This window comes from Sceloporus undulatus, chromosome 3 (genome assembly GCF_019175285.1).
Source record: "Sceloporus undulatus isolate JIND9_A2432 ecotype Alabama chromosome 3, SceUnd_v1.1, whole genome shotgun sequence".
Taxonomy (NCBI): Eukaryota; Metazoa; Chordata; class Lepidosauria; order Squamata; family Phrynosomatidae; genus Sceloporus; species Sceloporus undulatus.
This window is the reverse complement of record NC_056524.1, coordinates 200,178,463-200,202,424: the sequence shown is the minus strand read 5'-3', so window position 1 is coordinate 200,202,424 and position 23,962 is coordinate 200,178,463. Positions and strand designations below refer to the sequence as shown.

General features: G+C 39.3%; 1 protein-coding gene across 2 annotated transcripts in view; it reads left to right on the top strand.

Moving 5' to 3' along the window:
- ATRNL1 (attractin like 1) overlaps positions 1–23,962 on the top strand; it is a 693,411-nt gene that overhangs the window by 324,812 nt on the left and 344,637 nt on the right. The window contains exons 25-26 of one of the 2 annotated variants that reach the window (XM_042457619.1): positions 20,188–20,249; positions 22,927–23,921. In XM_042457619.1, the coding sequence (XP_042313553.1) occupies positions 20,188–20,249; positions 22,927–22,951 (87 nt within the window). In that variant the 3' untranslated portion in view covers positions 22,952–23,921. Of the gene's footprint in view, positions 1–20,187; positions 20,250–22,926; positions 23,922–23,962 lie in introns of those variants that run through there. The other variant, XM_042457618.1, reaches the window with a different exon arrangement.

Below are 23,962 nucleotides of genomic sequence, written 5' to 3'. Positions count from 1 at the left end.
ACATATAAAATACATTAATAAAAATAATACAATTAATCTTAAAACTAACTCATCTTCAAATGGAAATGTAGTACAATGGTCTGAAGGTGTTTCTTACACAAGGTCAGGTGGGTAAGCTCGCCAGAAGAGATCAGTCTTAAATGCCTTCTTAAATGGCTCCAAGGAGGTAATGATACCGATATCTTCTGGGAGACTGTTCCAAAATTTTGGAGCAGCTGCTGTGAAGGCTCTCTGGGAAGTCGATGTGAGCCTGGTTGATTGATGTTCTAACACGTTCTTCCTAGTTATTCTAAGTGCGCAGGGCGGATTGTGTAGGGAGAGGAACTCGGGCAAAAGCCATGTAGGGCTTTAAAGGTAATAACCAACACCTTGTATTGCGCCCAGAAGCTAATTGGCAGCCAGTGAAGAGATTTTAAGACAGGTTTTACAAGGTCAAACCTGGATGAACCAGTGACCAGTCTGACTGCTGCGTTTTAAACCAGTTGAAGTTCCGAACTTGGTACAAGTGTAGCCCCATGTAGAGCGCATTACAGAAATCTAAACGAGAGATTACCAGTTCATGTACCACTGTTTCTAGGTCCTTTTGGTCCAGGTAGGGGCACAGTCGGCATATCAACCGAAGTTGGTACCAAGCACTCCTGGCTGTCACATCCACTTGAGATGACAATTGTAGCGATGAGTCCAACCTGCGAACTTCATCCTTTAGGGGAAGTGTGACCCCATCCAGGACTGGTTGACAAATCCCCATCATTGGACTTAAGGTACCTATTGCAAGTACCTCCGTTTTCTCTGGATTCAGCTTGACTTTGTTTTCCCTCATCCAGCCCATTACCAACTCAAGGCAAGCATCCGGAGGAGAGATGCCATCTTTAGTCACTGCAGCAGTCAGAGACATCTGGGTGTCATCAGCATACTGATAACACCCCGCCCCATGTCTCCGGATGATCTCACCCAATGGCTTCATGTAAATGTTAAACAGCATGGGAGACAGAATGGTGCCCTGAGGGACGCTAGATGTCAGCTCTCTTTTAGAAGAGCAGCTGTCCTCCAGCATCACCGTCTGCCCGAGAGGTAGGAATGGAGCCACTGGAGCTCGGTGCCCCCCCAGTACCTAACTCCCTCAGGCATTCCAGAAGGATACCATGGTTGATGGTATTGAAAGCCGCTGAGATGTCCAAGAGCACCAACAGGGTCACACTTCCCCCATTGATGCCCAGATGGAGATCATCGACTAAGGCGACCATGTCAATCTCAACTCTGTATCCTGCCCTGAAGCCGCTTTGAAATGGGTCTAGATAATCGGCTTCCTCCAAGACAACTAAGATTGTGCACGCCCTGGAATAGTGTCTGGATGCTGTAATAGACTGGAGGAAGGCCAATAAACTGAAGCTGAATTTTGATAAAATGAAAGCAGTGTGGATTGTGGATTAAGAGTATTATGTTTTTAAAATGTCGTATGCTGTCTTGAATCCCATGCCAAGAGGAAGATGAGATACACAATCAATCAATTAATTAATCAGTCAATACGTGATCTGGAAATTTCCAAAGGTGGGCTAAACTACCTGCAAAGGGCCTGTGTGTAGTTTGGGAGTATCTTAGAACCAGAATGATCACTGGAAACCTAAGTGGGCTCCCTGCCTTGGATTGCTTGGAGCCAGCTTTGACTTGTCCACTCAGTACAGTCTTTCTTGGTCAGGAGCAACTTCCTGATTAGACTACTGTAATGCACTCCACATGTGCCTGCCCTTGAACATGACTTGGGAAATGTGTGCAGTTTAAAACAATTTAAAATAATAATAAAATAATAATTTTGCTTTGGAACTATGCCGCTCAACTCATTCATGAATGGTCTAAATTCAGGAAACAAACAGTGAAACAGACAGGTTTACTTTAATATATGAAATTATTCAGAATGAAAAGGGACCATGCTAAATCTGAAAAGAAGGCACCCAAACTGAATGACTGCAAAGCAAAAGACATTCAGTATAAATGCAATATGATAGACAGAAACTATGTGAACAATGACAAAAGCTTATCTTCCTATATTTGGAATGCTGCGTATAGTTGTAACTGCCTCATCTCTGACTGGATGCCATAGTAAGATACAGAAAAAAATGAGCTTAATGTGCGAAAAGAAATGAGCCAGAAAAGTAATACACAATGAAAAAAAAAATGCTGTAGCTCTCAGTATGGTTAAAAACATTGAGAGTTGCAACTGGAGTATCCCAATTGTGGCATTTTTGTGTAAGGAAAACTATTGGGATGAATTTTAACACAGCTTGAGATTTGCGCAATGGGAAACCTCCTCTGTAACTAAAGTCATGTAGTGTTTTGTGCAGAAAGGGTTTCCTGTGCAGAAAACACTGTTCCCTGTGCAGAGATTTGTGCATAAAAAAGTGTGTGTCACTGAAGAATAATTCCTATACTACACGGTGGGACATTTCAATGTGGGGAGAGTGCTGAGGAGTAATACTTTTTTACTCTCACAGCAGGAAAAAAATTACAGTAATTATTCATCCTTGCCATCAAGGATGAAATAATCAAGAATTTGCATCCATATTTTTGTGTACAACGGGAAGAATTAATGTTAAAAGTCAAGGAGTTTCTAGAACATCTTTATTGTTTTGTTATCCTCAAGTCGATCTCGACCCCTGAGACATCTCCAAGACTCCCTATGCTCCACTGCTCTACTCAGGTCCTGCAAATTCATGCCCATGACCTCCTCAATAGAGTCCATCCTTCTAGCATGTGACCTTCCTCTCTTTCTGTTTCCCTCCACCTTTCCTAGCATTATTGTTTTTCCCAGTGAGTTGGGCTTCCTCATGATGTGGCCAAAGTATGACAGCCTCATTCTTGTCAGCTTGGCTTCCAGAGAGATTTCTGGTTTGATCTGCTCTTGGACTTATTTGTTTGACGTCTTGCCTGTCCATGGTAGCCTGAGCACTCTTATTCAGCACCACATCTCAAATAAATTAATTCTCTTCCTATCTGCTTTCTTAACTGTCTAGCTCTCACATCCAAACACGATAATAGGGAATACTGTGGCTTGTATGATTCTAACTTTCGTGCTCAGTTCTATGTCTTTACATTTTAGAGTATTTTCTAATTATCTCATAGCTGCTATCCCCATTCTTAGTCTTCTTATGATTTCTTGACAACAATCCCCACTCTGATCAATATTTGATACGAGGTACGAAAGTTCTTTTACTTTTTCTATTTCCTCACTGTCTAGGTTGAATCTGTGTAAATTTTCTGCGGTCTTTATTTTTGTTTTCAATGGCGGGATAAAAACCGCCGCTTTGCGGCGCTTCCCCGCCGCCACCGTTTGCTCCGCGCGGGAGCCGCAGCAGCCAAACCGCGCGGCTCCCGCGCGGAGCAAAAAAGAAGCTCCATTTCGGAGCTTCTTCTTGCGGCGCACTGATGACGTCGCTAAGTGCCGCCGGTGCATTCACGACGTCATAGGCGCCGCGACACGTCTGGACGCTATGCGTCCAGTACGTAAAGATGGCGGCGCCCATGTAGAAGGGGCGCCGCCATCTTGTACGTATAGGATACGTACTAGGGTTAGGGGGGTGCAGAAGCACCGCCCCTTCCTAACCCTAGTACGTATCCTATACGTACTATATGGCAGTTTGTATCCCGCCTTTATGTTCAACAACAAGCCTGCCTTTGCACTTTCCTCTTTGATCTTCCTTAGTAGTTGTTCCACATCTGTGATGTTTTTGGCTAGTAGTACAGTGTTGTCTGAGTATCTTAGATTATTGATATTACTTCCTCCTATTTTCACTACTTCTGTGTCCAAACCTGATTCTCGTATAATATGTCCTGCATACAAGTTGAACAGATAGGGTGAAAGTATATAGCCTTGTCTGACCCGTTTGCCAGTTGGGAACCATTCTGTTTTTTTTCATGTTCAACAACAGAACAATTTACAGATTAACATGCAAATCACTTCCTCTCAACCAACAGTATATATACACCATATTCTTCCATTCCAGCATTCTCTGAAGATGCCAGCTATGGCTGCTGGTGAAACATCAGGAATAAATTCTTCTAGAACATGGCCTCAGCCTAAAAAACCCACAAAAAACTATGGATGCTGGCTATGAAAACCTTCGACTTCACACCTTCAGTAAAGTTTTAAAAGTTTTAAAAGTTTTAAAAGTTTCAAGTTCAGTGGCTATAGATATACTAAGACATGTGATGAGATTATGCTTGAGCTGAATCCAGAGCCCTCCCTTTGTAAGCATCATTCATATGCTGCAAACCTAGCTTATTTCTTCATTGGGGAAGTCAACAAATGTACAGTTTATTCCTTGTACTGATAGAAGGAAGGAGTAGAAACCATTCCTATCCCCTTTCCACAACATTTTATGCCTGCATATGGCTAGGGACAAACCATGGTAGAAAGAAGAACATTGGTCATCATATAAGTTGTTTTTCTACTCTATAGAAACTATATTATGTCCTGTAATTATATTATAGGATATATATTGTGCTCTTCATGTCTATTTGCTTTCTCTGAAAATCCCACAGTTCCTCAAATCTCTCCTGCAGAACCTCAGAGTCCTCTATCCACTGTATTGCAGCCTCTTAGACACCAAAAGGATTGGTCTCCAGTGATCCAATAAGGAGAACATTTACAGGATTACCTATGGAAAGGTACAAGGCAGTATCAGATGCACAATTCTAATTCCTAAGCTATCTGATTTGAGGGTCTAACAGGATTCCCCCCTCCCTCAAAGTGCAAGGGACTGGCACTGTATGGTCATTGACCAGGATTGTTTCTTTCTTTCCTGGAAAGTTTCTAGGAACTGACAACCAGTGGCTCAGAGACTGGTACCAGTCCAGTGATCACCAGTTAGAGTAGCACTGTACTAAATGATTTGCTTGAAATTCCTTTTCTATGCATCCTTTCAAAAGATTTTCTGAGGGTTCATCCAAATTATTTAAAAGACTAGATTTTGTCCCTCTTCTTTCTGATTTTATTTTGGAGATTAATACACATTTTATTTCTCCTAGAACTTTTTCTGTCAGTTCCCAGTATGATAAGAGACTCTATATCATCTCCCCAATTTGTTTAAAACATAAATTAGAAAATATACTTTTTTACTTAAAGTATAAAATTTAAAGTATAAAATATAAAAGAACAGGGACAAGATCTGGGACTTTTCAGTCAGTCTGGATGTGTCCTCATATCCTATAATTAAGGACAAATGTATAGCTGTAGGTGTCTTGGGAGGATGATTATTGACTGTTTTGAAGAAAAAAAAAGAGCTGTCCTGCCCATGCTGTTTCATCATAGTTTTCTCATTTCAAAACATTCCTCCATAGCATACAGATGGAATCATTGTCAAGGCAGGAACCTTTTTTGTGTGTGTCTGCTACAAAAATCAATTCACAGTAGTGCAAGGGCTGCTGTGTCTGCCACCAAGACTGACTCTAAAAGGATCTAGCAACCTCTATCTTTTAATCAACTAACATTGCATTGGAGAGAGACATATCACAGCAGGAACTTGATTACTCATATTTACAATGCTTAGCTGTACCACTGGCATGAAGAAGAAAAAACAATGATAAATTCAACGTGAACATGAGATTTATTGTTGGGTGCCTTCAAGTAGTTTCCAGCTATTTGTGACCCTAAAGTGAACCTGCGGCTGGGTTTCCCCCTCCCACAATTTTCAGAATGAGTTTGTCATTGCCTTCCTTTGAGCGAGTGACTTGCCCAAAGTCACCCAGTGGGTTTGTGTGGCTTAACATGGAATTTGAACTCCGATTTCCTGAAGTCATCCAACATTCATATCCACTATAGCATGCTGGATCTTGAGCTAAATTACTAAAATTACAGTAAGCTACATTGGATGTACAAGTATTAAAAATAAATGTAGAAATGTGTACTACCCATTCTCTTTGGGAAGAATTATGATCTCTCATACAAAATTTTAATAAAATATTATGCATCCATGAATAAGGTCAACAGAAACTATCTGACAGATGTAGATGGGTGGCACCTAATCAGTCCACAGATCCATCGTTCCAGCGATGTGATACCTAATTTGAGACCATGCTCTCCCTATTCATGTTAATCACTGTTGTTGCTACAATATGAAACTTCCTTATTTTATTCACCTCTTGGAAGAAAACACATTAAATATGAGTAGTTTAAGCACTAGTAATGTCAACAATTCAAAGGCCACCCTGAACTATAGTACTTTGTATTCTTTCATGATAGTGAAACTCATCAACATTTATATATCACAATTTAAATTGAATTAAATTAAATTTTCTAAATTACAATGTTCTTAGTAAATTGGATTTTGTAATTCACTGTTATCAATTGGTAAGTGATGTCATAATTTAAATTTGTTTTACATATGCGATTCATTCACTTGGTAAAATGAATTCTAGGGCTTGGAAAAGGAGAGCTTTCTTTACTAATGATGATCAAATAGAGTTGATGATAATTATTAATGACCAAGGTTTGGGGAAACGGTTTCTCAAGTGCAAACTGGTATCAATAAAAGACATACTTTTCTTTCACCCCTAAAACACTGCTCCCACTGTTACAAAATCATTTTTATAGTATGAGATTAGAAACATAACATATATCTTCAAAAATTAATGATATCATAATAGCTTTGCCCCATTTTAAGCAGGAGCCATCAGCCACAGCAGACTTCCATGTATATGCCATATGCATTTGTAAAATATCACACAATAACATATTATGGTATTCTTACTTACAGTACATGCATGGCTATGTTGTATATACAGTAGTAATTGGTCTTTCAAAATCTTCTTTGGGAATTTTTGCAGTATTGCTATGGAAGCAAGATGGTAATGGATCTTTAAAAATGGCAACTGGATTTTATAGTACAAAAACATGATTGCATTAAACTGTTGAGTAACACTGCAATGAATGTGTTCAGGTTTGATTTGATTTGTCCACTGTTTGATATTACTCTTTGCTGATAGTCTTGGAAAACAATGTATTTAAAATGTATGTCAAATGAAATATTGATATTAAATGAAATATTGTAGGAAACATCATGGAACCTATCAACTTTCAATAATGAAATGGCTGACCTGAGAATGTACTTGAGTTCTGATGTCTTTGATTCATGTCTGGGTGTAAAATGACAAAGTAATGAAAGTTGAACGACCTTGTACAGCTGTCTAAACTCACATGGAGTGTGGGGATAAAAATGTGTGAAATACACTGTATGAGAAGAGGGGCACTGAAATCTTCCTTTGGGTCCTTTATATCTTAAAAAAGAAAGGGCATATAGCTGTTTTATTTCTTACGTGAACATGGTTTATAGCCAAGTTCCATTTTTGTTTTTGACATTTGTGTATTTATGCATCTCAGAAAATTTAATGTGAAAATGGAAGAAATGATAAATAATTATGAGTAAAATATGATCAGATGTACTTCAGAAGGTTTGGAGGCCATGATAAAGTGGATATGAGGAAATAATTACTGTATTGCTTTGTTGCACTGTTGCATTTTATTACACAAATTCTTTGGTTTTAGTAGAGTGTATTGAGATTAACAATATGGATATAATGAAAGTGTATAACTTCTAAAAATGTTTTTGACATGATAATTTGTTATGTTTAAAACAAGGGAAGTTGTGGATATTTACATATCATAGGATTTCTAGAAGAGATAACATACTTGATGGGAAGAATATTTGCCGTTTTCAAAAATGTTGATATTTCTCCTAAGGCACCAGAAGTGACTTATACTAATACATTTTTCATTTAGAAAAAGAAAGCTGTGCAATCAAGCAGTAGTACATTCAAAACATAGTCTGGCATCCTATTAAATATTAATGAGATTGTAAAACTGGATTTGCAACCTTGCAACATTTGGGATTCATATTTAGACAGTAATGTGACTCCTCCCCCACCAACCCCCCCCTACCTTTTAAGCCACACACTGCACTCTCCAAAGGATTTCCAACACTCTGCAGAATGGGATATCAGGTACTGCAATGTTTTGGCAGTCATGTTGAGGCAAGCAGTTGCAGCAGGACTCTGAGGGGTCTCTCCAGCTGCCCATCACAATGTGCCCTGCTCCCAGGAAAGTGCTCCAGTCATTTCACAGTGCCTCGGAAACCCTTAATTTGCAGCACCACCTGGATTAAGCTGAAGTAGCTACAACAATGGACTTCATAACTGTAATTATCTCTGACCTTACAGAATATTGGCTATAGTTTTTAACTTAGAAGAAAGAATACATGTGTTAATGCTTATAAGTCTCCGACTGATGCAGTGACTGGGGATGGCGTCTCTCCTCTCGTGGCCTGTCTAGAGTCAGTAATGGGCTGGATGAGGGAAAACCGACTCAAATTGAATCCAGAGAAAACGGAGGTACTAGTGATAGGTTCTCCTGGTCCAGGAATGGCGGTGGTTCCACCTGTCCTGAACGGGGTCACGCTCCCTGTGAAGGACTCCGTTCGCAGTCTGGGGGTGCTTCTTGACTCGTCCCTTCGCCTGACTGCTCAGGTGAATGCGACGGTCAAGAGCACCTGTTATCAGCTTCGGCTGATTCGCCAGCTGCGCCCATACCTGGCCCAGAGGGACCTAGAAACTGTTGTACATGCTCTGGTAACTTCGAGACTGGATTTCTGCAACGTACTCTACATGGGGCAACCCTTATACCAAACTCGGAAGCTGCAAATGGTGCAAAACATGGCAGCCCGGCTGGTCACTGGCGTATCCAGGACCAGCCACATAACACCTGTGCTAAAAGATCTTCACTGGCTGCCCATTCGCTTCCGAGCTCAATATAAGGCGTTGGTTATTACCTATAAAGCCCTAAATGGCTTGGGCCCAGGATTCCTGAAGGACCGCCTCTCCCCGTACATTCCGTCTCGCACCCTCAGAACATCTGGGCAGCAACTCCTGAAGGTGCCTGGGGCTAAGTTGGCTGTTACAGCCAGAAGATCTTTTTCCACAGCTGCCCCAGCCCTTTGGAACACGCTGCCCACGGAGCTCCGCTCATCTTCCACCCTGGCCCAATTTAGGAAGGGTCTAAAAACCTTCCTATTTAATCAGGCATTCCCCGACTAAATATCCTGTGGGCCTCCCTCCTCTCTCGTGGCCGTGAGGTTGGGCTAAGGGGTTGTTTTTATTGTTTTTAGGATTGTTGTTTATATATGTGCTTTTAACCTGTATGTTGTTGCACTTTGGTGCATTTTGTTAGCCGCCCTGATCTTTTGGAAGGGCGGGGTATAAATAAAAATTTTATTTATTATTATTTATTTAAATAGGAGTCATCTGGCTCACTTATTTTCGCATTGATTTTCTGCTTTGCACAACAATTGAACCTCAGGGTCAGCACTGTGATTTCCCTCACAGTTGTGAAGTGGACTCCATACCTCTTAGAGCTGGAGTCATGACTTCCCCATCTTAAAGTGGCACTTGTTCATCCTTATTCCCCTGCTGTCATTGAAAACAGCTTGAGAATGCTCTTAAAAACTGACTTCCCCATTCCTGAATGAGAGGTTTTGGGTCTGGCAGTCTGTATAATGGAAAGACCCTCCCTCCCTCCCAGGGTTATCCAGAGTCAGGTTAAAGTACCTCAAGTACACTAGAAAAAGGTGTTCATCCCCTCCATCCAAGTAAAAGTGAATAGTCATTAAGGCCAGCCAAATGACATGTGGTAGAAAGTTCTGTGAGCATCTTTTCCCATACCTGCCTAGAAACAATACAAAATATAAAAATACAATAAGAAAATTTGGTACTGGAGTCATCTACCTCAGTCTTCCTAGGACAAAGCTACTAGTAATCAAACAAATACAGTTGGCTTTCCATATTGAATGCATGGATTCAACCATCCACAGCTTGAAAATTTGTTCTTGTTGTTCACTGCCCTCAAGTTGGCCCCGAGTCATGGCGATCCTGTAGATCAGACATCTCCAAGCCCCCCTGTCTTCCGCTGCTCTCCTTAAGTCAAATAGATTCACATTTGTTTGACCTCCCTAACTGACTCTAGCATGCCAGTCTTGAGGAAAGTGAACACATCAAAAGATATCTGCAATTAGATGAATGCTGGCTTTGGATGAGAAAGATCTGATGAGGGAATTTAACCAGATGACCTCTGTTGCAACCTGGAAATGAACTTACTATTACTATTTCTACACTGGTAGAAATTCCACAATATAGAAAGTAGATAGATGGTATATATTAATGTCTACATGATATACCGTATATTTTTATATCTATAAATCCAGTGTCCAGTAATTTGGGACTGAACTAATAGTTATTTCTTAGTTGATCAAAGAGATAATTCATGTTCATATGTCATCTAGTCCATGGCAATACTCTGTTCCTGTCAAGGGAAGCATTTTTGGTAAACTAACTGCATATGACTTTGGTCTAATGTTTCATTCTGCTGCATAGTGATAAATTCTAACATTCCTGAAGCTAACCAGACAGTGAGTTGATATGGGTTAACCAGGATGTGTGAAATAAATTTTAGCTTTTTTCTTTTGTTATTCATGATTTCAGAAATTTTCATATTTCCAGAAATTCTTGATTTTGAGCTTAAATATTAAAGTTTACTTTCTTGTGATCCCAGTATCCTGTATTATTAACTGTCTGGAACTCTGTTTTTCAAAATAATTATTTAAGTATCATGGGAACTATTACTCTTCTTAACTAGCAAAAACAAAAACAAAAACAAAAACAAAACCATTTGAATCCACTTTTTCTCTGAATCCATTCTTGTCAAAGCCATTGTTTTCTCTTCCAGGAGAATGCAAAGTGCTGAAATGCAAACAAGCAGAAACTAACATTTGCCACTGGTTTTCTGGTTGACAGAAAAAGAAATAGCTAAGAACAGGGAGGAAATAGAGGTTAACAGGAATGAATCAAACTAAATGAGGGCGAAACTCATATTTTCTCTTAATATTCTCAGTGAGATGCAGACAACAATCAGTTTAAGGTCATAAGATATAGGTTGTTAGGCAGCAAATTGCTCAGATGGCAAGAATTTTGCAAAGTTCAGAAGGCCCAAGATATCAGTGTAAGAGTGCATTTAGCAAAATTGCAAAGGACTTGGGGGATAAGAACAAAGGTGTTTTTCTCATGACAGTAAGTGAAGGTGTTATTCATGATAAAAATATTTGTACTGTCCTTTGTAGCTTTGTTAGTACTTAGAGAGGGTATGCTGTGTTTCTTTTTCATTCCCAAATGTGTTGTACAGTTGTTGACATACTGCAATGCTCGTCACATATAGTCATGAACATAGACAAATATTTTTCTGTTCATCTTACTATGATAGAGGGATACTTGTACCTGAATTAGGACAGTGGATCATCTTGAATCAGAGCACTGGGTAAGGCCTTAAAATTAGACGTTCTCCTGTCAATTCTCCCCCACCGGCTGTGTTAAATTTATACTGTGAAGTATCAAATTTAACATGTTAAGATTTGGGCACTTGAGTTCCAAAAAACATTGCAGAAATAAACCAGTTTGAGACTGCTTTAACTCAGTGTTAGGGCATCTTGGGAATTGTAGTTTATTGTGGCACCAGGGCTCTCTGACAGAAAAAGCTAAATGTCTCACAGAAATACAGTTTCCAAAATTCCCTAGCATTGAGCCAGGGCAGTGAAAGCAGTCTCAAACTAGATTATTTCTGTAGTGTTTTTTAGCCCTGAGAGAGAAAGGTTTTTTGTACTTTGAACTTCAGTTTCTGTATAGGAGAAGCAAGAACATAGAGCGAGCCATATTGGGTCATGTATGTGCTTTCCAGGTGTCTGTCGATTTATGGTGTCCTCATGCATTTCTGAGGGTTTTTAAGGCAAGAAATACTCAACAGTGGTTTTGACCATTCCTTCCTCTGAAATATAGCCTATAGCACCTGGCGTTTGTTGATAGTCTCCTATTAAGTACGAACCTAGGGCTGACCCTGCTTAGCTTCCAAGATCAGATGGGATCTGGTGTGTTTAGAGTATTTAGGTCCTATGTTGGATGATAGTAGAAGCCTATCTAATCCTGTGTTCTTTCCCCATGGTGACCACCCTGTGGCTATGGGACATCCACAAGCAGCACAAAAATACAGTAGCTCCCTTCCCAGTCTCCAGCTCATTTTCCCCAGGTAGTGGTATATATGGTCAAAAAATGTATTGATACTGCAACTCATTTCTGTATTACATAGACACATTCTTCCTCTGATGCTAGAACAAAATATAGCCATCGTGACTAGTAGCAACTGATAGCCTTATAATGTATAAATTTGTCTGATCTTCCTTTAGAAAGACACACATTGGTGTCAGTCTTTACATTTGTTCGTTTCTTTTTATGCAATTGAAAAGGTTACAAAGGAACTACAGACACACTTCTGCTCCTCATGTCCCTTCTCATATACGTCTAGAGTTGAAAGCTGTCTCAATCAAAAAGGGTGGCATTCTTTCTCCAGCAGAGGATTGACAATGAAACAAATTAATCTCTACTCCCTGTAATTTGAGCCCCTTCTACAACAGAACATGCATTTTGGCTCTGTGGGAGTATGTAATAATTTTATCCAGGAAGAAATTCAATTACAATTTTTGATGATACTGTAAGAAGTAATAATTTTATGGAGTTTAAGTATCCATATCAGCATTCTCCAGGCAGTTTACTTTGCATTATGGCTGACCGTATCATGTTAAATATGTCACTAAGGCCCAGTGATTTTTAGACCCTCTGCTAAAGTTTTTCTCTTTTTTGTTTTTCTTGCTTAAACATCCTTAATTTATTAACACTGAAAGGCTGTAATTAATGAATGTTAAAAAATAATGTTTCTACTATCAAAGTCATTGCTGGCAGAAACAAGTATTTTAATGAAAATGAAGTACAATTAAAGAATGTTTATCATGATTTCATGGAAGATTTAAACTTGCTTTGTTTTATAAATCAGAGCCCTGGGTCTTGTGATCTGGAGTCAATAATTTCAGATCTGGGGTTTGACAATGGCAGTGTTTAAATCCTTACTGATTTCACCAGATCTCCTTCTTTGTATAGGTCCCAGCCACATATTCTTCCTATCTGTGTGTATATGTATTAATTTTTAAGGGCAAGACTGTTTTGTCTCAAAATGACTCACACGTGGTTACAGATTTGGTAATAGGTACACTGATCTAAGTGTGAACAGTTGAAATGTACATGTTTCATTAGTTCAACATGAAATATACATATTCCATTAGCTAAAATTCTTAAATCATTTGACACCACATATATATGATTTTCAAAGATATAATGGGGCCAGCAAATCAAATTTACTTAGTAATAAAACAAAACTTAGGTACTATTTCACTAAACCTGAACTGTTCCTGTATCAATGAGAGTGAAATGCAAATGCATGTGTTTAGTAGCTCTGTTCTAAAATGGAACTAAATTTATCAAGAGTGTATAAACTTATTCTTGCCATACCCACACTCACAGGAAGTGATTGTGAACAGAGACCTTCTGTTTCTCTAGAGGCTCTTCATATGATTTGTAACCTTGGGAAATAGGATCTCAAATTGTAGGGACAGCCTCAATGAACAGAAATGGTTCTAATTTTTCAGAGTCACCTGCCAGGGAGTGATTCCATTTCATTTAACTTCATTCTAGAAAATGTGATTAGAGCTATGGTTGTTGTAATCACTCTAATTTGAGTTCAATGGGTTAGAGATACTGACCTAAATCCAACTGTTCCAACTAGATTAATTGAAACTATTGACCTGTTAACCTATTGAACTTGCATAAGTGTTCACTTGCAAAGTTCCTAGTTGTTCACTCTGTCTACTCTTGCTATTTATTGCTAGTAAGTCAGTTTCTACTCACTGGATTCTCTTCTCACACCATGTTTCCAATGAACTGATTCTTTTCCTATCACCTTGCTCATTGTCTAGCTTTCACAAACATAAATAGAAATCAGGAATACAATGATGTGGACAATTTTTGTATAGTATTCAATGGTATATTTTTACAGTAAAGGATCTTACCTAGTTGCTTCACGTTTGTTGTTCCAAGTCCTGGTCGTCTTCTGATTCCTTGAAGGTTATCGCAAGGGAGCAAAAGCGTTCCCAGAAATGGCGCCTCCTGGAACACATCGGGAACCCGATGGGAATGTCCGGCGGCAGCGGCAGCGTTCCACCGTGTGGTAAACTAGCGTTCTGGGCCCCATCGGGTTCCCATCACGCTCCGTGCGCACCCACACTCGTGCTCGTTAGAACACATCGGGGGACGTTTTTGCCCCTTGCGATAACCTCCATAGACTAGTCTCCATTTTTATTTATAAATGGTTATTTTGATGTCTTCATCATCCATGTTAAAGTTATATAAATCAGTTGTAGTCGTTATTTTTGATTTCTTAATGTTAGACTATAGCTGTGCTTTTTGCACTTTTTTGCTGATGTTCTTCAGTAGTCATTCCAAATCTTTGCTATTTTCTACTAGTAGTATGGTGTCATGTACATACTACTACAAGTCTAATATAGCTTTCCCTATGCAGGTTGAATATCTTTTATCCAGAGTTCTGAAATCCAAAGTATTCCAAAATCCCAAACTAGTGCACAAGTAGTGCAATATGTACTGGTACTGTATTTGCAAGGCTGGAGAGAAACATGACTGGAGAGAGACATGAGGATCTGTGAAATGGTAACAATCCATGTCTCCTGCCATTTCACAGATCTTTAGTCTCTCTTTTAGAGTGAGCCATACTTTATAATCTATAAAGCATACGCTAACTGTCTTCTGAAATTAGTTGGTGTGTTTTATCACCCAGTATATGTTCACAGTATGATTCATACTGCCACTTCTTCTGAACCCAGCTGAACACCTGTAATTTCTCCTTCCATATATGTTAAAAAGCTTTATTGTAAAATTTGGTTTATCACTTTGCTTGCATGAGGGAGGGGAGGTTAAGGAAATGGTCCAGTGGTAATTATAATTCTTGGTATCCCCTTTCTTAGGAACTGGAGTGCATATGGAAGATCTCCAGTCTGTGGGCCTTTGTTTTATTTCCCATATCTGTTGGCAGAGTTTGGTTAAAATTTGAATAGATCCTATTGCTGTAGCTTTAAACAAATCTATTGATATGCTGCCTATTACTGGTGATTTATTTCTTCCACGAGCTTTGAAGGCAGCTTATATTTTTATTTATTTATGCACAATAGAAAAATATACATTTTCTGTCTTGCTTCTTATCAAAAGTGTTTATATATTTACAAAAATGTGCAAAAATCTGACCATAGTGGTGATACTTCTATTAGTTCATCATGTCTGGACTCCTCCAATGCATTCTGTGCAGGTATACACATGAAATGTAACCTCAACTTTCTTTTGGGTAGTAACCAAAATGCTAACTGGAGCTGGGAATTAGTAACTAGGTTGTTAAGAATGGAACTGGGTTTCAGGAGCATGTGAGCCTAATGTTCAACCAATTACCTCTTTCAAAATAAATAAATAAATAAATATTGTTGTGTTATTCACACCACAGAAAACCAATTCCTTTTATAATTAAATTATTGTCATTGGAATGCAGTAACTGACCTCACAGAGAAGATCAAGCTGTCTCTGTTTGGAATAGAGATTACAGTATAGATTTGGCTATTAACTCTACTGGTGTAAAGAATGAGTTGTCTGCAATTATTCTCTTGGCTTTACAGGCTTAAAAAGATAAACACCATTTGTGTGATGTATAGAAACTAAGTTCATTTTTAAAACATTCATAAGTAATCAATGAATATATGATCTAAATGGATGAAATATATGGGTAGTTGCTACAGAACAAGAAAAAGCTCAGAGCGGGTATCTTTGTCCTTAGGAGCCGGTATCACTTCATAGAGATGGATGGTGTCTGTGGCTACACAGTGCAGTCACTTTGTTTAACAAGCAGTGCCTACTGTGAAAAGATCACATACTTGAGCATTGCTGCACCTTTTAGTGCTAGCTACGTCTGGCTCTGTTGCTGTTGATCAGTTCTTTCCATTAAAGGATCAAATTGCTTAAAAGGAGAAGTTCAGAATCGGTGGTGGCTGTGTACAACATTTAGTTTTCAGTTTACATTGCATGCACAAATACTGTATGTCATGGTGCGGGTTCCTGGTTTAAATCTTAATGTTTTAAACATGAGACAAACATCAAACACTGACTTCAGTATTTCTAAAATGAATCTAGTTAATTAAGCTGATTGGCTTGACATTTGCAAATGTCTATGGATAGATATGTAATACACAGCACCTATGCAAGATAGATTCATTGGTCATTAATTTAATTTGCATTTATATATGCTGATCAAGTATTTATCCAAAGTGAAAATAAATGGCATATAAAAATACTATCATATGCCTATCATTTATAATCACTGGGACCAAGGTTATTGATGACAAAAGCTTTGCTTAGGATAATTGTGTAATGAGAGACAATTGGAATTAATGTTTACACTGTAAGTGAAAATAATTGCCATCATGCAGAATATAAAGACTTCTTCAGCAGTCTCACTCCCTTGGCCTTTAGCAAAATGTGTTTGCCTTTCTCTAACTGTTGGCTGGGGGACTATGCCACCATATGTATTATGTGCTTATATCTTCTTATAGCTTGGCTGGTATTTCAGACAGTGGGGCTCAGGCATCAGTCCCTTTTGCCTTCAAAAGCCCCATGCCTACCCTCCCTTTATAGGATGGTTTTTGCTAGTCCCTATGTTGGAATGAGTTATAATGTTTGTCTTGGCTATATGTGGACATTTCCCCCCATCTACTCCATGCCTAAGTGTTATGTGTTTGCATTATTCCGTCACAACTGGCAGGTTGAAAGCACTTTGTTAGGTTACATCAGGGGTCGGCAACCTCCTGCCCGCGGGCCGGATGCGGCCCGCAGAGGCCTTTCTGCCATCCCCTGCCTAACCCTTCCGCCGATGCCGATTGCGGCTTTCGCCGCTATGGGCCGCCGCCATTTTGTTTTTCAAAATGGTGGCGTAATCTCACACGACCTCCCCCGTGGTCGCGTGAGACTTCGCCACCATTTTGAAAACAAAATGGCAGCGCCTAGAGGTGAAGTCTCACGCGACCACAAGAAAGGTCGTTTGAGACTTTGCCGCCATTGGCGGCGGCCTCTGAGAGGCCCGCTGCGGCCACTGGAGCCCTCAAACAGGGCTCCCGCGGCAGCAGCAGGCCTCTAAGAGGCCGGTTGCCTTCGCTGGGGCCCTCCAAAAGGGCTGCGGTGGCGGCAGCGGGCCTCTGGAAGGCCGGTTGCCTTCACTGGGGCCCTCCAAGAGGGCCCTGGCGGCGGCAGTGGCCCTCTGGGAAGCCGGTTGCTGTCGCTGGGGCCCTCCTAAGAGGGGGAGGCCTCCAGCGCTGGCGGCCCCCACCGGCTTTTTTGGCGGCCTCTGATGGGGCCTGGGGCCCCGTCAGGGGCCGGCAAAGAGGAGGAGGCCTGGCCCCCGGAGGGTGGAAGCTCCACCCCCAGCATGCGGCCCCGCCCCTGGAGGGTGGAAGCTCCACCCCCAGTATGAGGCCCCGCCCCTGGAGGGTGGAAGCTCCACCCCCCGGCTTCGGCTCCCCAGTCGTCTGAGGGACAGCAACCCGGCCCCCGGCTCAAAAAGGTTGCCTACCCCTGGGTTACATGCTTACCTTATGTGCCTTGTGAGGCACTCCAGGTGAAGGAAGTTGCCCAGATACCTTTAATTAAAGTCCAGCTTAAGGGATGAGGTGAGGTGGTTCCCTGCCCCTGCCAACCAGCAATGTGGGGACATACATGGGAATAGGTGATAATAAACGATAGGAGCTTCATTCCACAGTTTAGAAACAGGAGGCCATTCTCATCGGGAGGCTCAGCTTAACCTGACCTCCCAAATGAAGTGCCTACGTGTCCCATTTTACTGTCACAGTTCAGATTCTTATTAATAAATTTTAATTACTCTAATACTGTAGTCTGGTGCCAACTTTCCAGGTGGAGGGCAAATTGCTTCATTAATTTCAAGCATAAGAACTGTTGGACAGTACTCTGAAGAAGTGCTCTTGAAACCCAGTTCTTGAACCTATCTCTCATCAGGCCATTGGTTCATCTAACTTAAATTAGAACATATTTGAAGTCTTAGGCAAATGTGGGGTTCATAGTGCTATCCATGATGAGTTACTTCCCCCTCCCTCTGCTTTATTTGCTCTATGAAAGTTCAAGATTGTTTTGTGTATTGCATCTAAAGCACATGGTACAGTTCAATGTGAAAATCAAAGTTATGTAGAACAAATGTATTCAATCTCTCTAATATCGAGGCCATTTGCATAAAAAAGAAATAACTATCATGATAAGGTGTACAAGTAGATACAATATTTACACACACTAAACTGTGCTGCATTGCCACAAAATATGGTGTTCTTTATGTGTTCGAGGAAATATGTAGTAAAACAAAGCAGTTTAGATAAATATCTTGCATTAGGACATACATTGCAATTCACAACAACAAGGGAGCTTAGCTCTAGTAAAGTCCTCAGAGGCCATCGGCTTTAAGTAGAAATTTGCTTCTGTAAGCAATTTGTGGAACTTTTCTGTAGAAGGTATTTTGAAAGTACAATTACTGAAAATTCTGCATATATACTGCAAAACTCTGAACAAGGTTGACTCTGGGGATATCATTAGCTGATGCAGATTAAAAAGAAATCTTTTAAAATATGTTTTGAAGGCAGATACATTGCAAAAAGGTTAGAGTAAGCAAGCAAGCAAGCAAGCAAGCAAGCAGAATAGGCTTTCCTAAAGGCCTAAAACCTGATCTTGATACAACTGTGTTTATATTTTACAGCCAAGATGGCACACATGGGCAACTTTTTTGAATGTTATTATTTTTAATCATCTTTTTTCATCTTAGCCTCCCACCAGAACACTAGAATTAGCAGAAGAGTTTGTGTATGAAGATAGCTTTCAGAGAGAACATACCTCTCTTGAACCCACTTACATGCATGGTTATTTATCTGTTCTGAAGACAAACCAGATCATTCATGCATGGTTATAACTCTAACCTCCAACTCTTTCACCCACCTATGGTCACTTGGAGGAGCATGTTGTCAGATTTAAATATGCCATAAACTTCTCATGCTTCACTTTAAATAGATAACAGTATCACATTGCACTTTATATATTTGGTCTTCCTGAATTATTTTATTCACTTGTTTAATTCATCAATTTAACAGTTTTTAACTGAGGAATGTGATGCAGGTGCTTTATACTGTAGCTGCTGCGAGCATTATTTCTTCCCTGATGGAATTTTCCCACCTTTCTGAATAATGTTGCCTCCCTTCTTCAGTTTTGTTTTCAGAGTTTATCCTAAAATACCTTCCAGTACAGTTCTTCACACACACACACACACAGAATTTATTGAATTACATTGTCATTTCGGTTTAATATCTATCCTGATTTATCCTGTTCTAGAGGGTCTTGAGCTTCAGAGAAAGTAGAAATGGTCAGAACCTCTGAGCAGGTCTAGTTAGACAAGAAGATCAAATGAATAATAATAAGGTCAGAGGCAAATGTATTTGTTGAAAATTTCAGAGAAGTATGAACTTCTAGTGCATCATAGTGCTTGAAGCTCACTGTTCCCATTGTAGCTTAGGAATAGCATTGTTTTTAATAAAGAGCTGAAGCCATATGGATCCTTGTGTAGGCTGACAAGTCCTTTATTATAGCTAGACTTTAGTGGATCTAGCTGCTTCCTATAAATTAGTTATTGCCTGGTTCTTCACGTGTTGGTTTCCATCAGCTAGGGGAGATAGATCTGCTATTGGGACTTGCCTTCTGAGTGTGATAGGTGTTTAAGGTCACATCCTCAGTGTTAGGGCAGATTGGCTGCAAAGAAATGTACTGAAGATTCTTTCTGAATGAAACAGTCCCAGTCTCATAATCTTCTAGCCCCTTCTCAGGGTATTATAGGACTTGGAGCCCAGAGGCCTGACACCATCTTCATATTTTTGGCCCATTTAGCTATTAATTGGGATTTCAAACATCACAGTAGATAGTTGGAATTAATACATTACTAAACTCTCTTGTATATACTGTAGGATTTACAAACTGATGCATATCATTGTCAACAATCTGATTTGACTATCCTGTTAGACTCTAACAATTTTAGTTACATTTAACTGATTGTACAGAATGATTCTTCTTAAAATGGACTTAGTAAAAAGTGACCATAACAGATTTTTTCTCTTTTCCTCCCAGATTGCATTTTCACAACACAACACCATCATGGACCTGGTGCAGTTTTTTGTCACATTTTTCAGGTAATGTTTTTTCTTATTATTTTTTTATGTATTTCCCCATCAATTCTGACTTATGCCAACTATATCCTAGGATTTGCTTGACAATATTTCTTCAAATGAGGTTTGCCATTGCCTTCCTGTGAGGCTAAGGAGTTGCATGGCTGAGCAGGGATTTGAACCCTGGTCTCCTGGATGTTTTAGCTCAGTACTGAAATCACTGTATCATCATTTTGATTAATGTTTCTATTCCAAGTAAACATAATTCACATACGATCCCAAAATCTGAATTCTCTACATCTTGGCTATATTTTTAAAACAAAACTAAAGAAAACACATTATACACAAGTCCATAGTGTGCAGTCCATATATATTGAAATTACCAGAAAATATTCGGTTTGCTTATTTGACTTATGGTTAATCTTTCTCTTGCGTTGAAGGTTATATCCCTATATTTAAGATCCAGTATTGTTCTCCAACAGCATGAAAAACTGGATTTACAATGTGTCTGTGTTACATATCTTGTCTTTTGATTTATCTAAGTATCTGATTTATCTGTTCTTTACATTCAGTTATTCTACCATTTTTTAAAAATAGCTTACAGGCTAAAGATGCTTTCAGCATATGTATCACCTTTTAGAAGAAGGATAAACTAGGGGGAGTGTACTCCATTTGCTATGCCAATCCCAGGTTCAATTCAGGCTGGCCATTTTAATTTTATTTGGGCAGTTATGGTTCACCTATTCCACTTCACCCTTAGACCGTTATGGTTGACCTGTGAAATGTTGGAAGAGAGGGAAAGGGTTTACAGTTGTGACATGTGACTTCCTATCATACTAAAACACTGTTAGAATTGATGGTAACATGACTATGACTATGCTTGGCAGAGGAACTTTGTGTCGGTGCATGGAAAAACACCAAGTGTGGCTTCTCTCAGTATAGATCTCTTAACTGGAAACAGTTATGTCTGTACTTACTCAATAAGCCTTTGTAATGTATTTTATTAAATATATATCAGTAGAGTGTTAGCACTTTGAGAAAATCAGTTAAAACAATTACAACTGCATTTAGAAGTTGGTGAGTTTTGAATTCCTGCAGCATATGACTTAAAGCTGGAGAAAGTTAAATTAACATTTTACCTAATTTCTTGTTTTACATTCTTTTTGAAAAAGATTTTAGCCAATCACTCCCTATTTATGTTTTCTATATGAGGAATCTTTGTGGTTTATCACATATATTGTGTAAGGGAACAGTTTGCTGCTTTCCACGGTCTTTCATTATGCAGTGTAATTACCTGGATGCTGTTTGAGGTCCCTGTGTCATGCCCCCCGCTATCATCCTGTGGCACTAGCACTTCTGATTGAATCTGATTTGAAGTTAATTTGGGGAATAAAAATGAGACTTCACGGTCTGAATTTTAAATATTAAAGTCCAGTCTGTTAAATTTTCATAAGTAGTGCTTTAAATATATTTTTGATTTTATTTTGCATTCTCTTCATCTGTAAGTAGAGTGAAAAATGACTATGACGCCAGTTTGCATTTGATGTTTAAAAAGGTTCAGATGACATTTACTTTTTAAATGTCACATGGTCAGACTAAGCTTGCAGTATTCTGTATATTTCCCTGAGAGTAAGTATAATTGAAAACAATGGCACTTGCTTTTCAGTAGATATGTCTCAGAGGGTACTGTGACTGACATTTATGAAATCTGTTCGGCTAAAGTCCCGAGCGTTTTATTCTGCAAGGAAAGTCTGTTCAGCCTTATCCTGTTTGACTCCTCCTACTTTGCAGAAGCTAATAACGGGGGGGGGGGTACCAGAAACATGATCTGTAACTTTTTATTAGACTCATTTTGGACAACATACTTACCTTTCACCATTTATGAACATTTAGAAACAGTGGAATTGGTAGATACTATTAATGTCTCTGAGAGAATAATAGAAATAAGTTGACAGTTAGTTGGATAGATTAATTTGAATAACCAATAGAGTTCCTTTCTGTTTCCTAAGATAACTCAGAAACACAGGTGTGTATTTGCTTGTTCACATAACTGTTAAGTCTTGGTGTGTACAGAATCTAAAATTCTACTGTTTGTGCTACATTTCCTAACAACAGTCTCACTGGGAATTAGTTAACGTTTCTTCAGCTGGAATACTAAGAGGGGCTGACTCCCTCAGGCACACTCTTGTGGAGCTCCTTTTGAGGTGTAGTCACTTTGCAGCTGTGTATTAATGGTTCCCCATGAGCACCATTTTACTTTATGCTCTTTTATTATCTATAGCAGTGATTTTAGATTGTTCTACATCTTGTAAAAAGGCGCCATCTTTCTCCTTACAGCTTTTAGCAAATTATGTGCAAAGAAGCTCTAGAATTTGGAAAAGCTTTTTCTGAAACACAGACACACTCTTCACTCCAGTTGTTTGTTTCTTTTAATGGCAACACATCTTTCTTCTCTCAAGTTAAAAGCAACCAGCTTAGCTAGGGGTTCATCCATGACAAATGCTTAAGTAGAATACTTTTGTGCTGCAGTGCAGAATGTGAACTTGCGTTGATGCGCTGTTGGGGAGAATGGTTAATGAATTTAGAAAGAGCGAAAGAAAGAGAGACAAACTTTGCTCTAGGCAGTAATGTCATCGTATGTTATGGTAAATGACAAGCTGCTTGCCAGTCTTCTCAAACTACCTGCCTTCCTTCCTTTCAGATTTGGTAGGTATGGGACTGCATGAAATGAGTGACATCAAAGAAATGAGCAACCTGTTTACATCTGGGAAGAAATATTGAAGATTCTGAATCTGAATTGTAATAAACCAAGAAGAAAGGAAAGGAATGTAGCTTGGTGTCCTGTTCTTGATTATGTAGATACAAATATGTTTTATTGATTAGCCTAGAATCAAATAAAACACCATTCCCAAGTTCATTACTAGAATATCAACTAGATAAGTAAAGCTGTGTTATAGCAAGTAAATGATTTAACCAAAGATTTGTGCTGGAACAGACTAACAAGAAGGGGTGGCTTGAACCCGCCCCTTCCTAAGAGGGATTGGGGCCATGGCAATCACATATTGCAGTCCCAATGTGCCTTGAAGCCATCCCAAAAAGGAGCAGAAAAGATCAGCTCCTTTTAAGGATGGGAAAAAAACCTGCTTTTGCAGCTGCACCGATGCCCAAATCTGGCTTCAAGATGCTCCAGTGGCATGCAGCGTGTAAACACGATGCTGCTGGAGCATCTTGAATCCCCCCTCCCAACTTCCAGGCAACTTCAGGAAGGCTTCAGAGCATGTGGTGTATAAACATCAGGTTCTCAGGCCACCCGTACTGTGGCTTTAAAGAGCCGTCTGTTCCTGCCCTCTGTTTCATTTTAGCCTCATAATCTTCCTTCTCTTCTTTGGAAATAGTGTTCCTTTGAAAAAGTATATTTCAATTCTAACATTTTTTTCTCTTTTAGGGAAAATCCCAACTGTTTCTCTTAACACTTAAAATATATAGAGTGACTTAGATCTATTTTAATTAATTTTAACTGTATTTTATAGTGTTGTCATTTTATAGTGTTATCATTTAGTTTTAAGATAGTGAGATAGGGGGATTATGTAATTTTTAGTTATGCATGCATCATGTATTGTATTTATGTGTTTTATTGTAACCCGCCTAGATCCTTTTTGGAGGGGCAGGATATAAATAAAATTTATCATCATCATCATCATCATCATCATCATCATCATCATCATCATCATCATCAT